This window comes from Amblyomma americanum, chromosome 1 (genome assembly GCF_052857255.1).
Source record: "Amblyomma americanum isolate KBUSLIRL-KWMA chromosome 1, ASM5285725v1, whole genome shotgun sequence".
In the NCBI taxonomy this organism is placed as follows: Eukaryota; Metazoa; Arthropoda; class Arachnida; order Ixodida; family Ixodidae; genus Amblyomma; species Amblyomma americanum.
Genome location: NC_135497.1, coordinates 155,670,425 through 155,685,973, shown reverse-complemented (window position 1 = coordinate 155,685,973; position 15,549 = coordinate 155,670,425). Strand labels below are relative to the sequence as shown.

Here is a 15,549-nt window from a genome sequence, read left to right as displayed (position 1 = left end):
TAAGCTGGTTTGGTTAACTAATTTGATTAATTTTTTTAACTATCACAGATAGGAAACTGGTCGCATATAGAGATTTGTAGCCGGTCGTTGGTAATAGCCAAGTCAGTTTTTATAATTTTGAAAACTCGGCTAGCCTCGCCGTTGTGGCTGGACAAGATTTGCCTACATCATGCATGCAGGCTAAGCAACCCCTCCAGTGCACATAACTAGTCGAAAAACCCAAATTTTGTCTCGAGCCACAGCGCCAAGGGTAATAAGAGTTTTCGAAATTCTAAAAACTGATATGGCTATTGGTAACGGCTGGCTACAAATCTCCGATTGCAACAGGTGCCTAACTCTACTAGTTACAAACTCAATTATTAAAAATTAGTTAACCAGCTTACTATTAAAGACGGTTCACCGGTTTTCTGCTGTCTGCCAGCACTATGCCACAAAAGCCATATTTTTACCCCAAAAAGCCTATTTTTAAAATTTTTTAAAAGTGTTCGCTGGAACACCCGGTTATACACTTACAAGAGTGTACGCAAATGAACGAGTCAGGTATTAAATACTTGCAGTAAATAAACTGTGCATTGGAAACGTTTTCATTTCACACATGCATGAACATATTCTCCAATTTTGCGTGTCATGAACAAATGCTTCTTTGTTACTTCCCACAGAGCCATACAAGAAGCATTTTGAGAAGGCCCCTCAAGCTTCGTAAACCACAGCAGCAGCACGCATGCAACTCAGACCACGCACATCGTCAGAATCTCCCGTCCGTTCTTGCACATGTTCATTCACTGCATTTTCCACTTGTGCGCACAAGTCATAATTGGCCAGTCACATGGTACTTTTAAAAATTTGTACATAAAAATATATTATGTACCTCATCACACGCACAAATTTTAAACTGTACAGTCTAATATTTTAGCCAAAAAAACTTTTATGTCCGATGTCACACATAGTACCTGCATCTTATGAAGCCAACTGTACCTTAGTGTTGCAATTCTTGCTTTTCCCTACGTTTTGCCTTTGGGTGCTTGTACAGTTTATACATGGCTGGAGCAAGTGCTTTGAAATTTCATCCTATTGTGTGAGGGCTGCTTGAGCGGAAGAATAAAAAACTGCTTTATTTCGCTGCATTTGGTATTTTGAGTTCATTAATATTCTTAATACCTGAGCAATAATTTGTTGGCTAAAGAGCACATTTTGCTCTGGCTTTTTTGTTTTTCACTTCCCGATGTACGATATATTTTTAGACATGTTTTGAGCCGGCTGCATCATGACTGCATGTGAATTATGTCTTTTATGTGTACGCATATGGCTGGAATTATCCTCCAAAAGGATTTGAGTGTTTGTCAAGTACGTGGTTCATTTTTTCCATGTAGCCCAGTGTCAGACGTTCTATGCTTTACACATAGGCAGTACAAACAGTAGTAGCCAAGCCGCCATTTGTTCAGTGCCCTTCTTTGACTTCATATAGCAAAAAGGCAGCATTTGCCGCTGCTTATTTTCTTTATTTAATAGAGTGTGGGCAGCAGGATGTCTGCACTTTGAAGGCATTCAATTTTAATGTGCTTGTACCGTTATTTAACCCAGAGTGAAATAAAAGACTGGAATCATTGTGTTTATTTCTCTGCGTGTCAGCACAGAAATGTGCTGCAGCTTATGAAGTCTGCAGTATGAAAGCTTGGGTAATTGATGGAAAGTAAATTGTATATTGTGCGGTTCAGTGTCCCAAAGCGACACATGGCCTGCAAGGGATGCCAGAGTGGAGGAGACAAAATTAATTACGACTACATGGAGTTAACCGTGCACTGACAACATACAGTACACTGGTGACTCGTTTTGTCTGCATCAAGAAACGGCTGCTGCAGCCGGCATCAAACCTGCATCCTCTGGCTGAGAAGCCCAGCTCCACAACGGCCAAGCCACTGCGGTGGGGCTCGAAATGCAACTATTTGCACAATTCTATAATTGTTTTTATTTTTGCTTGTGCTAGCTACTGGGCACTTTTATACTGAACAGTTCAAATTCCCATGTCCACCTTATTTCTCAGCATCTGAGTTCTACTGCAAAACATGAGAACGGTGTTGTTGCAAACAAATTTTCACCTGCAACAAAGCCACCTCCTAAATGCTCTTGGAGATTCTCGTCGCTAATTTCCAGGCAAGTGTGTTTGCTTTAGGGTTTGTGGTGTAAAAGTAGTGTTTCAAACAATGTCAAAGACTGAGATGGCTGATTGGTGTAAGTTTATAGGTTAAAACTGAAATATACAGTTTGCTCTGAAGGCATCACAATTTGCCTTGCACAATTGTCTTGCACAGGAATGCCCCCCTCCTCCTATCCAAAGGCATGCTGTGCGAGACAGTATCCTGACATGCAAAATCAAGCTGGTGAATCCAAATTCTCTTTCCTTGAAAGCTCCAGCACTGAGACAGTATCCGGAAATGCAAAATCAAGCTGGTGGATCCAAATTCTCTTTTGTTGAAAGCTCCAGCACCGACTTGCGGCCCCGTTGCTGCAGCAGCACTTCAAGCTTCTTGATTTCTTTCATTTGTTTCAACATTTTTTCGTGAAGTGTGTACACCTCCTGTAAGAAAAAAAAAGGGTTCTGTACTACTAGTGAAAACTCACTGCAGAGAATATATATCATTATTTCGGCACTAACCTCTTATTCCAGCTTCAGTCAAATACTGGCATTTTAGAGCTGTATTAGCCCTTATGAGGCACAAGCTGTGTGCATTTCTAACATGCATACAAATGTTAAAATTGCCCTCCAATATGCCATTAGACCAAGGGGTACACAGTTGTAGCATTGACTTCATAAAAAGACCTCAAATGTGGTGCGTAGTCTTTTGGACGCAGTAAAACCGTCAATTTGGATAATTCGGACTGCCATTGGAGTCCCGCCAAATGCCCATGCAAGTCTGGCATTGGAAGCTCATTTATTTAGACGCTGCAGGTCTCTCATCGTTAATTCATTCGGGGCATCGTGTCGAGATATGACGTGCTTGACAGGCGATCGTACAGATATTCATATACAGTATAAACGCATGTAAGGGCCGCACTTTCTTTTCTCGATTTGAGGGCCAATTTTCTGGGTGCGGCCCGGCCCATACACGAGATTTGCAAAAAAAAATTTTTTTTTAAAGTAGAAGCACACCAGCCAGGAAGTCAGCGGCATTTATTCTATGTTCAATCGCCACTCGCGGTGTATTCCGTCTCCGAGCTGATGCTGTGCTCCGGTGCACCCTCATCCCATAAGAAGTCGCGCAGCACACCCGCTGTCAACGCGTAGCCGTTTATGCATTCCGCGCTTCCGTCACTTAGCAGAGCAGCTCTTCTTCCAGTTCGGGAAACTTGCATGACTTGCCTCGGATAAGCGTGCTTTTTGCAGCTTGTGTTTCTCAATGCATCCTTTTGGTTGCACCATCGTCGGACGCACTTACCGGCCATGTCGAATTTCATGCCTGCCGCGCGCTTGCCGTGTTCGACAGCAAACTCCCAGCCTTGTAGCTGTAGATATTCAGGTGCTTGCCCATCGTGCTAAAACTGCTAAAACTACAGCGCTCGGCGGCAGCACGCGAAAGCCACAACTACGGTGAACCACAACTCTCGTGCCTTTGACAGCCACGGTCATGGAGGAAAAAAAAAACTTAGGAGGGAGCGCGATGCCAAGCAGCCAGCCTTCGCAAGCCAAGCGCTCATGAAGCCGCTCCCTCCCCAGTTTTTTCACTCTCCCATTCAGTCCTTAGTGTTTTGGTGTTGGTATGGTTTAGTACAGTGAACTAGAAGATAGAGTGTGTCAAACGCCTATGCCGCCTATGTATCAAAATTGAGGCAAAAAAGGGTAATTTCCGCTAGGATCGCTGCGAACGTTATCCTTCCCTAGGTGCCTTTTTAGAGGCGGCAGAACCCGCGCGCTGCGAAGCGTAGTGGTTAGTGAACTCGCTTCACACGCGGAAGACTAGGGTTCGATTCCCACTGAATGAAGAACTTGTTTTTTTTTTATTTATTATTTTAAATCACAGTTTGTTTTAGTGCAAACAAGCCGTGGTAGCTAAAACAAGCCAACCGAAACTGAAGTTTGTGCAGCGCCACCTTGCTGCTGCCGTCGATTTCACCTTGTCAAAATATAACGGCCGGATCTCCGTGCCACGCAGCACCAATTTTTAATGCGCATTTAGAGCACAGCCGACGTTACTCTCCAAGCTCCTATCTGTGCTTTCAGCAGATGAGTAAAACAAACACGCCCTTCAAACAGTGCTGGGAATTGTTTTGTTCAGCTTGACGTCTGCGAGCTGCACAGAGTGCGTCACGCAGAGCTGCGCTGTCACTTTAGAATGACGGTCTGTGGGGAGAGAGGGTGCATGACTGAAAAAACTGTGTCGTAATGAAGACAACACACCTTTCTGCACCAAGAGCTCGAGCAAAAAAGAAAAGCAGAAATCCTTTCCGAATACAGCCCAAGCAAGAAAAAAGGAAAGAAAGAGCTCAAGTCCTTCCAAGTTCTGAGTAAAAACCTGCATGCACGAACACAGACAACCAAGAGGTTGGTGGTAGAGTGTAGTAGCGACAAAATATTCTGATGCCAAATGGAGCCACTTCGCGCTAGTTAAATTTGATGCGAATTTCAAATCCCCGCAGAAAATGCACAATTTTCAGAGCCTGTAAAACGCAAATACTAAGCTCGATATGGTTGAAAATTACGGCTTGACAATCAAGAAAGAAAAAGGGAGGAAATGTTGCAGACGAAATTCTGATACTTGGCTTAGTTTTTTTACGAGATGACATGAAAGACCGACGTATCTAAACGTGCCATTTTTCTGGATATTTACCTCTGATTTGTAAAAAAATGAAACAAAAAATAATATCTGCCCGCAACATTTCCTGCATTCACTAAAGAAGAAAACGCTTCCACAGACCTTATGAAAATCGAGCCATTTTTAGACACGCTACAGCTTCTGAAAGTTCCCATGTATTTCCTATGAACACTGTCACTGGTGAACCCTCTTAAAAGGAGATAAAGCCTGCCCAGGTTCCCACTAAATAAATTTCGCTTTCATGTAAATGGTTTTTGGCTCTTGAGGGGCCATTCGACATTCAGATATTTTTTCCACTCCCTTGAAGTCCAAATTAACGAGCTTTTACTGCATAGAGAAATTTATTAGAACTGGAAATTGCTTCAAGAAGTATTGACAGTATTTTAGAAAAAATACTGTTTTCTAAAATAGAACGAATAGAAAAATAAAGTTTTTATAGAAGAGTCTCAAAAGCTTCATTTTTATAACTTTTTCCCACCAAGAAGGAAGCCTAACAGTAACGTATAAAATGCACTGAATGGCTTGTGATAGTTCGGTAGTATTCTGCACACAAAAATATGGTACGCAGGTGCATCATTCTCAGTTTGCCGGCCCTTGAAGAAAGTGGGACACATATGCTCCGTTGCTGCACTAAGCATTAAATGAGTATAGATAGACACCTAAAATTAGGGTGCATGTTTTCTTTGTAATGATGCGTAAGGTATTATTATACATGGAATATCACATGGTATTCTCCTACGACCGCTATATCATATATAATCAAATTTCTTTCTCATGCTGTTGCTGTTCAACAGTTGAACAATGACTGCCACGTCAGTGTGCTTATAGGTCAAGTGAGGCATGAAAAACTGCGATATAATCGCCCTTTATCTTTTCAATTCACTATTTTGCTAAAGCCAGCCAGCCTCAAGAGCCGGAATGAAAACGAATGTAGAAGCAGCGATTATATTTGTTTTTTTATGCTTCATGTGACCTATAAGCACACTGACCTCGCAGTCATCGAAACAGCACGGCAGAAAAATTTGATTGTAAATTATTTAGCGGTCATAACCAAGACATAGTAGTGTCTTCTGCATCATCGTGGAAAGGAAAAGTCACTAAAATTAGGTGCCTATACTCCTTTAAGGCAATTCAGAAAGCAAAGGCTACATTATAAGAAAGTTATTGGGGGGATGATTCCATAGAGATCAAACTGCCCAAATATTTCAAATTTGTAATATTTTTAACTATTATATATATTGTGCACACATAATTCAGTATGGCAACAGCAGTGAGTTTTGTTTTGTGAAAATGCTAATATTTCAGGAGAAAAAATTGCAAATGACGTGGCAGAGGCAGCGCTTGCACACACTTCTCAATTTCGCAAACTTCTCAATTTCGCAAATTTGCAATGACGCAAGAATCGAGATATGAAAGCCATGATGGATATATTTTGCACGCTAAAAGTCCACGTGAAAAACATGTCAGGTTTATTTCCGCCATTGTGAAGAAGTTGCGACTTGAAAAATTTCAAAACAACACAAGTCTCTAATGAGGCTTTTTTTATGAATTTTTTTAGCCGCAAGTATAAAGCACATCTCTTTCAAATTTGCACAAAAGATAAACACCGAGGTGCTAAATGAGCATACGGACTTTCATTGTCATACAATAAAGGGAAGTACAAGCGGTATTGCCCTAAATCTGGCATTTATGAATATAGTATAGTGTTTTTCAAAAATCCAAGAGAAAAAACCCCATCCTCAATTTTTCTTAAAACTCCTGAAACAAGTCTCTAGAAGGAGGCAAAAAGAATATGAAAGAACATGTTGCATTATTTTTGTTTCCAACAATGTTATCAAAACTCAAACTTGTAGCTTCTTGAGCATTGCTGGAGTGCCTAAATGAAGAGGCAAAAGCAGCAAACATGCCCTCCGCTGCTCTAACTTCTCAAATCCCAAGACCGAGACATTTTCCGTCAGAAGAGTACATACCTAATTACATTTTTGTGGACAAACACTCATCTGTGACGTAAACAGGATCCAGTGGTGTCGCTATCAGCAAGTGCGGGTAACAACTGGGGGTGCGGCTCTTACGAGTGCATGTAAAGAAAAGTTTTTAATATAATTTTCTTACTGCACAGTGCAACTATGAAGCCGTGCATGCGCCCAGGCCCTTGCTTTGTCATTCCACTCCAGGCATACCGTGGCTAATTTTCTTTTCTAATTTGTGTACATTCTGGTTTCTATTTTTTTAGAAACCAGAATACATTTTGGTTTCTATTTTAGCCACTGTTCATTTATTTTGATTGGTTGCGCTGGTTATATGCTGGTTTGCTTATAGATGTGCTGGAGTAGACGTTACCTACTTGTGTGCAATTTTCTTTAAGGTTTTTCCTAATGAGATCTGCTTTCATTAATGAAATACAATAAGAGCCTATAGTAAGGAATGTGGATTTGTAAAATGTCTCTGGCAAGCACATATTGTGATGTTTTAAAAAAACATTGGCTTTGATGTGACCTTGTACACTTTCCCATTCCTTTCTAGGATGTAGTCTGCTTTTTTTAATGAAAGACAATCTCTTAAGTGCACTGTGCAGCCAGAAAATTACATTGAGAGCTTTTGTTTACATGCGTTCTTTTGGGCTGCACTTCCAGTTGTTACCCGCACTCGGCGACAGTGGCGCCACCGGATCCTGCTTACATCACAGATCTGTGTGTGTCCATAAAAAGTGATTAGGTATGGAAAAGGTCTCTGTCTTGGGATTTGGGGAAAGTAGAATATTGCATTATTCAGGATAATGATCCACATGCTGCGAATGCAGGAGGCTGTCATGCACAAACCTTTTTGTACTCATTGCGTTCCTTTAGCAGGTTGGACAAGTAGTGAATCTTCTGTCTGTGGTTCTGGTGGCCCATCATTTCGGACACCTTCCGGTGTAGTTTGGTCAGCTCACTCTCTGTGGCCTCATTCCGCCTTTCAAGAAGTTCTTTCTCCATTTCATAAAGTTCCAGCTGACCCTATATTCGACAAAAAGCATGCATTTAGACGCAGACCAACAGGACAGGGAAAAAGTGTGCAAAACCATGTGCTAAGTCGCTGGTTAATAAAAAAAACTTACAAACCAAAATTAGTATTCATACTTGTACATGCTTCATGATGCGAGATTTGTAAATTTGCAGGTCAGAAGCCTGTTCGATGTGTGCAAATGCAGCTTATTTTAAGACAATGAGTTTCTTAAGCTCATTCCTGTATCTTAGCAGTGAAGTGCTTCGCTTTCGCTGTTCTCAAGTGTGAACACTGCCAAACCAGTTTGCAATAAACAAAAAGCCAGTTGTGAAAGCTGCTTCAACTTGCTACCTTTTGATCACCAGTGCTCCGGTCATTCATCAAGGAAGTGTGCTCTCCAAAGTGAGCATTTGCTACATGTGAAACATAGAAATAACTAACCAAGCATATGCATGTTCAAGGCAAAGTGTAAATTTGCTGTTTAAAGGGCCCCAGAAAAGAGTGTACGAGCCTGACTTTAAAATGCTTGCAATATGTAGAGTACAGGCCACCGAGAGTTCAAGCTGCGTACGAGACCTCAAAACCAAGCGGGAAATTTACAATACATTTTTAAATATTCCCGCTTTCGCACCTCACGGTGACCAGCAATGCCGGGCTTTTGCGCAAAACCCGGCATACTACGTCATGTCGTGCAAGTCACGTCAGCAGCCGGGGGTTATCATTGGTTCGCTGCGCCAACTCTTCACACATCACGCAGCTACCAAGGCTGCAGCCACTCCGCGTGCGATGGCACCAGCGGAGCACCGGTGTTTTGGCGTGCGAAAATTGACGAGAGGAAAGGGAAAGGCGCGAAGATGCGAAGTTAAAATTTTGGCTGCATATAACTCAGCTTCCACAAAACACATTTAAAGAATTCTTGCTGAAGGATATTTGTGAAGCAGCACCCTTTAACATCCCAGGGATAGCACAACATTATTGAGAGCCCCTTTCTGAGGCCCTTTAAATGCTACAAGAACATTAGCTTTGCAGTTAACCTAACATTCAAATTCTGAATGTTAAGTTAAATGTAAAATTGTCTCGTTATCACTTACTTGAAATGGTGCGACTCGTAGTTGCAAAGCTTCAAAATTAAACTTCCACCTGCAAAATATGATGGTATACATTGTTGGTTGCAATGCAGCACCAGCACTGCTGCAGTATAGTCACAGAATTTTTTACTAAGAATACCAGAGGACAGTCTGGTACTACACTTGAGAGAGTCAAGGGAAGCACATGAATTTTAATGATTCACGTGACAAGCCCTTGTGGCTTGTTTCCAGTCTGTTCATTTTCCGTGCCACAGCATCCGTGTACATAAGACTTCTCGTGGTGCAAGGTGTCATCACAAACTATATAAACAAGCAACTCAACTTTTTCAACGGCTTTACCTAAATGGCTGTGAATGGCTAATCTACACACACTTTTTTGTTTAGACAGTACATTAACTGTATGAGTAACAATAGATGCTGTTTGTTACTTGAAGCCAAAAGTCCTCTTTCAAGTTTTGCCAGGAAGTGAACAGTAGTGTTCAAAAGAACATTGAGAATGACTTCTTGGTGAATGTATGTGCTGACAACTTGGCCCTGAAAAGCTTTATTTAAGCAGCCAAAGGGACGTCCAACTTTTCTTAACTTCAGTGAGCACTGTTTCAGGTTCCCTCAACCCTTTATTGCCCAAATTATAAAGTAATAAAAAAAATTATATTTCCACATCATGGTACCCACAGTTCTCACATTCAAAAGCCAATATCAGTTTTATTAGCACTGCTAAAATTTAAGAAATCTGTATGTCAGCAACAATTAGCATTTGGTCCATTTTGTGCAGTTGTGTGAAAGACCAAATCGAAGGACAAGCGACAGTAAAGAATTTTTTTTCCAAAAGAGACTTTGGCTATGAGGGACATTGTATTAGACTCTAGCTCCAATTAATTTTGTCTACTTGGGGTTCTTTAACGTCCACTGACATCGAACAGTACACAGGCCGCAATCATGTTGCCTCCATTGAAATGAGACCAAAGCTGTTGGGATCAAACCCGCATCTTCCAGGTCAGCAGCCGAGCACCATAACCACTGAGCCACCGTGGTGGCTAGTAAAGAATCATTTATCCTCTAAATGCTTCCCTACTTCCCCGCAGCATTTTTCAGAAAATGAGCAAGGAAATGTTGGCCACTGGCTGGAGGCAACACATTCGTGGCCCCCCTTTTGTTCACACAGCTTGCTCACAGCGAGGCCAAACATATTAACCAGAAAGTGCTGGCTACTGAGGATATGTACTAAGCTTTTGTACACAAGCCCATGGCAGCATATGGCAAATTCGTGACGCTGGGCATTAAAGGGCAACTCGGTGATTTTTTGTTGTTCACAGATGTCAGTGAAATTTGTACTTAAAGTTCTTCTCGAGGTCAAGATCATGTGTGTCAGTTGACACAGCTCAGAACCGTTTAGCTTCCGTGCAAAATTATTTAAAGCATAAGCCCCCATCTTCACAATGGGTGCTGTCAGACAGGCGATTTTTATGGTCAACCCTGTGCATAATGACGCCTCACTTGGCACGGCCTGGCAAGGAGCAGATGGATAGTGGTCTGGTTAATGGCAGCGAACAGGTTTCGTGGGCTTGGCTGCAGTTTTTGGCTCCCAGTTTGCAAGTTGCGCTTCGTGAGGAGATTGTGGTGAGTGGTGTGTTGTGGGTTTTTGGAATGCATGCAAATCGCTCTGGAAAGACTATGGGAGTGCCTTGGCAAAGCGACAATGCGCTTTGCAACAAGTGGATTTATGCTATTCAGCACCTTAACTGGTACTCTACTCCAAGGGTGCATGTTTGCTCGAAAAATTTCACGCGGGAGTGCTACAAAGACAACGTATTTATATAAAGGAAGTGTTCGGTTTCGCAACACTATTGCAAGAGGTTGTTCACGTTGGACAATGTGCCACCGGCTGGAAAGGTATGATTTCCAGTTCAATAATCTGGCTGAAAATGTGAGCTCTTTTTTCTCCTGGAAAGCCGCCTATTTCTCGAGGGGACAGCTATGAAAAGGAGTCAAGCAGTGGCAATTTTACCACATAGGTGTCTTATTTTAGTTATTAACACCGACTGCGTAAATTACTCCAATTAATGAACAGGAGCAACAATACTTGTGGCTAAACTACAGAAAGTTCACTTGTGCTGAGGCGGGTATCGGGGACCTTACACATGCAAAGGAAACTGCTGGTTTGGTTTGGTTTATGGGGGTTTAACGTCCCAAAGCGACTCAGGCTATGAGAGACGCCGTAGTGAAGGGCTTCGGAAATTTCAACAACCTGGGGTTCTTTAATGTGCACTGACATCGCACAGCACACGGGCCTCTAGAATTTCGCCTCCATCGAAATTCGACCACCGCGGCCGGGATCGAACCTGCGTCTTTCGGGCCAGTAGCCGTGCTCCATAACCACTCAGCCACCACGGCGGCGCAAAGGAAACTGCACCTGACTCAATGCTATTGTTGCTGTTATTATAGTTATTAAATCTAGTGAGGACTCTCAGTAAGAGTCACCTTCGTACTCTCAATACTGCTGTTTAACAAAATACACTGGTTGCACCAGGATGTCAGCATGCCTAAATAGCATCAAAGAATCTAGCGAAGGCTTTGAAAAGCTTGTAGCACTAATGTTTTAGCTGTACTAAGTTTGCTCACCTTTCCTCGCCATGTTAGGTATGCATGCAGGTTACCACTGTAATCTTTCCGAAACAGCCACACCAAGCAATTTACCTCATACCTTTTTGTGACCAGCAATAGCATTTATGGGGTAGTTTTTAGCCATGAGTTTGCTTTCTGCTTTTGGCCCTTCCTGCACCCCTTGCTAACAACACTCAATCATTCATTTCTTAAACCCCAAAGGTAGCCTTCAAGGTTTAGAAGAAAGAGCGACGTGCTGCGCTCACGCGGCGTTGCCCTGATCAATCAAGGCCTGTCTCAGGCGGTAGGTAGGTCACCTGTAAACAGCAAGTCATTTATACTACAGTTGTCTATGCACTTTCCATTTGTACTGTCGGAGAAAGAACTGTGGATTCGAAGTCTGTCTTCGTACGTGCTATTCTGTCACCTATTGCTCTTAGCGTAGCGCACAAATGTCGCTCGCCTGCAAAGAGTGGTGCCATCACTGCTGTCACGCAAGGCAGCCCTCTGGGCCGCACGCTGCAGTTTCGGTTCAAAGTTATTTCTTTATTAAAAATTAGTTTGAGTACTTAAAAAAATGATGTAGTGTACACAAATTAAAGCCCTGAGCAATATAAAGCGACCATTAGCTGAGTGCCGTAAAAAAAAAAAAAAATCGCTGGAGTTTAAAGTGAAGTGTTAAGAATCCTACTTAACAATCCCAAGGTGGATGAAGTGCCATAATGGCAGCTCTTGCAAATCACCGCATCAGATTTGGTTCGGTTTGGTTTATGGGGGTTTAACGTCCCAAAGCGACTCAGGCTATGAGGGACGCCATAGTGAAGGACTCCGGAAATTTCGACCACCTGGGGTTCTTTAACGTGCACTGACATCGCACAGTACATGGGCCTCTAGAATTTCGCCTCCATCGATATTCGACCGCCGCGGCCAGGATCGAACCCGCGTCTTCCGGGCCAGCAGTCGAGCGCCATAACCACTCAGCCACTGCGGCGGCCTTCGCATCAGATTTCCCTTCAGCAATCTTAGTATGAAACCAAGTGCAGCCTTATGCTATTACCTGAAATTTACCACTGACAGACCAAATGCTAAGCCTGTCATTAAGATTTCAGTCAAACACTGATTGGTTTCATTTTCCAGCTTAAGTCTTAGACCTATTTTCCTTATTTTTAGTCCAATCCTAATGAAACTATCACCTTACTCAGTTTTTTACACTGATTTCAAATATAAAATTGCTTTAATTACTTTGTCAGTTCCCAAGATAATTAATTTTAATTAGTCATTTATTAGTACCTTGGTATAAAAAAATGGCTCAATAAGAAATAATTTTTAACCTATGGCTACATAGTATGGTGAGTAAAGAGTGTAATAATCAAACCAATTTTTTCATTTTACCCTCATTAGTAATTTTACAGTACTTAGAATAGCAGCATTCAAAGTGTGAATACCATGCACAGATAAACTTTGCACAATTATAAATTTTTGAAGAGTGACTGAACAATTGTGCTTCAGTTATTGCATACATTGTGCCTTCAGCTTCCCTTAGCGAACAATATGACATGTCTATTTGTCCTAGACGTTGAGATATTGACGCACTAAGACAGCCAGGTGTCAAAAATTTTCATGGTGTTAAATCACCAGCTCGTGCGCAAATTGAGCCCACACAGTGATCTAAATTTAATATTATGGTCAGAATACAGATTTCCTGTAGGAGAAAACTGGTAGTGTTGAAGAATAATAGCCATAGGCTCCAAAAATGTCATTTTTAATAAATTGATTTTTGGGTCATTTTTTGGTCCCAAAGACCAGTGTCCCCCCTTAAGTATTACTGGGGACAGACGTTCCCATGGACGCAGTAGCGGCAGCTGAAGGTGGCAGCTCTGTCATACGGGTGGCACAAGACCACACAAGTGCAGATGAAAGTCTGGCTTGTATGCTGTATTTAGTGGTAGCAAAACAACATTGTTGGTTTATGGGGGGTTTAATGTCCCGAACCGACTCAGGCTATGAGGGACGCTGTAGTGAAGGGCTCCGAAAATTTCGGCCACCTGAGGTTCTTTAATGTGCACTGAGATCGCACAGTACACTGGCCTCTAGAATTTCGCCTCCATCAAAATTCAACCGCCGCAGCTGGAATCGAAGCTGCGTCTTTCAGGTCAGCAGCCGGGCACCATAACCACTGAGCCACCGCGGCGGCTCGATATTGTTGGCAGACTTTAGTCCCGACTTTAGTCCTTGCTATGCAAAGTCTTGCCTGTGCTTTGAGGCTATTAGAACACATTATTTTACAGTACATAAATGTCGTTCATCGCTTGCCCTGCACAGACTCTTCATGCCTGAAAGTTCTGTCCACACAGTAAGGAATTAGTAATTCTTGATCAGAACTGGTTTCATTCTTATCTGTTACTCACTCTGTGACAGCTGAACTTCAGGCATTTTCACTGACTGTTTGAGCTGACATGCATTGTGCTTGAAGAGCCCCTGACTGCCCTACGGTCGAAAATTTGTCAACTCTGGTGGTTGCCATGCCTCACCTTGAGAATGCACAGATGAAATTTTTTTTAAAGACTCATTAATAACTGAATTGCAGCTTTTGCAATCAAGTGATTTTGCCATGCTTCCTTTTGCTGTGCCCTCTCTGAGTCAGTTTCGCTCACCTGTCTGGGCAAGCGAAATTTCCCTTTCTCGCATTTTTAGAAGGAAGCATGGAGCACACTTGATGCCTACGTCAAGGCCCTCTTTGCCAGATATTTTTTCTTGCTTTTCGCTTCCCGGCGTCACTAAGTGTGAAACACTATTACCAATACTGGAGGGTGGGGGCACAGAAACGCGTGAAGTTTTCCAACGAGACAGTGTGCTCGCATTCACAGTGAAATAGGACGAAATGAGAGTGAATGACAAACAAAAGGCAAAGTAGTATCAGCACCACACGGAGACAAGTGGACCAGAGCATGGATCTAAAATATGCTTTCTTTTTGCGGCATAATGAACAACGAAAAAGAGTGAGAGCAACTAGCTGACGACAAGACGTCTGAGTTACTCATCTGTGAACCGCACAGATAGACCAATGAAATGCAGTTAGCTATGCCATCACAGCGAAGCCTTGGCTGCCAGCATAGAGGATGAGGAGGTTGGCTTTGTTGAAAGAGTGCAAACGGGCTATGATTTGAATTTTTTCCGCCTTACAGGGCACGCATGGCTTTAATATTTTACAGCTACAATCATAACATCCAATATATGCACTGGGCTTGTTTATTTGAAATGGTCAAACCGGGTCAGGGACCCTTTACTGTATCATCCAAGGTACCACTTTTAGCACAACGCTGGCCAACACTAGATACTGCATATATCTAACCTAGCTGGGCCCCATGACAAAGGGTAATCAAACACACAATGCACGTAAACACGGTAGTGAATAGGTTTCATTTCCTGCGATAAATTAAAAGGAATGGTCCATTTGTGTCAAAAGTATTCCAAGTTTTCAAATGTGTTATATTCTGCTGCATTTACAACAGCCAAGAATGTTTTTGCAGGAGCCAATAGGCCACCAATGTTTTAGGCATTAAATGCGAAACTCCCCCAGATACCACACATTCTAACTTTGCAACCACCCAGTCCTGCAGTAAGTTCTCAAATGACTACTGGCAAAAGCTGAAACATAGCAACTCTAGAAAGCCAAATGTATGGTAAAGTGTGTGTAAATATGAAAGAATGCTCCATAGCATAGGCACATGCAGCTGCATAAGCTATGCGGCATTATGCAGCTGCACACTGTGGCATGCCAGTCAGCGGGCGTCAGCAGGTTGCTTTTTTTTAGTGATTTTTGAGGAAAGAAAATGTTCAGCAACTGTCTCACTTCTTGGTGGACACCTCAACTGTGCCCCAAGGGAAGGGAGGAAGGTGGGGGAGAAAGAAGAAAGAGGTGCCATAGTGGAGGGCTCTGGAATAATTTCGACCACCTGGGGATCTTTAACATGCACGGACATTGCACAGCACATAGGTCCCTTTTGTGTTTCGCCGCCATCGAAACTTAGCCACTGCAGCCGGGTTTGAACCTGGATGCTCCA

The 15,549-nt window shown here is 42.5% G+C and overlaps 2 protein-coding genes across 4 annotated transcripts in view; one reads left to right on the top strand and one right to left on the bottom strand.

Moving 5' to 3' along the window:
- Maf1 (repressor of RNA polymerase III transcription Maf1) overlaps nt 1–1,124 on the top strand; it is a 28,737-nt gene extending 27,613 nt beyond the window's left edge. For both annotated transcript variants that reach the window (XR_013310931.1, XM_077647419.1), the window contains one exon: nt 660–1,124. Coding sequence is in view for 1 of the 2 variants with exons in the window: in XM_077647419.1 (XP_077503545.1) it covers nt 660–681 (22 nt within the window). In the remaining variant the exon portion in view is untranslated. The remainder of the gene's footprint in view (nt 1–659) is intronic.
- A 1,093-nt stretch (nt 1,125–2,217) lies between these two features.
- Nucleotides 2,218–15,549, bottom strand: part of LOC144113996 (uncharacterized) — a 64,973-nt gene continuing 51,641 nt past the window's right edge. For both annotated transcript variants that reach the window (XM_077647417.1, XM_077647418.1), the window contains exons 8-10: nt 8,885–8,933; nt 7,628–7,804; nt 2,218–2,575 (exon numbers count right to left, since the gene is read on the bottom strand). In XM_077647417.1, the coding sequence (XP_077503543.1) occupies nt 2,441–2,575; nt 7,628–7,804; nt 8,885–8,933 (361 nt within the window). In that variant the 3' untranslated portion in view covers nt 2,218–2,440. The remainder of the gene's footprint in view (nt 2,576–7,627; nt 7,805–8,884; nt 8,934–15,549) is intronic.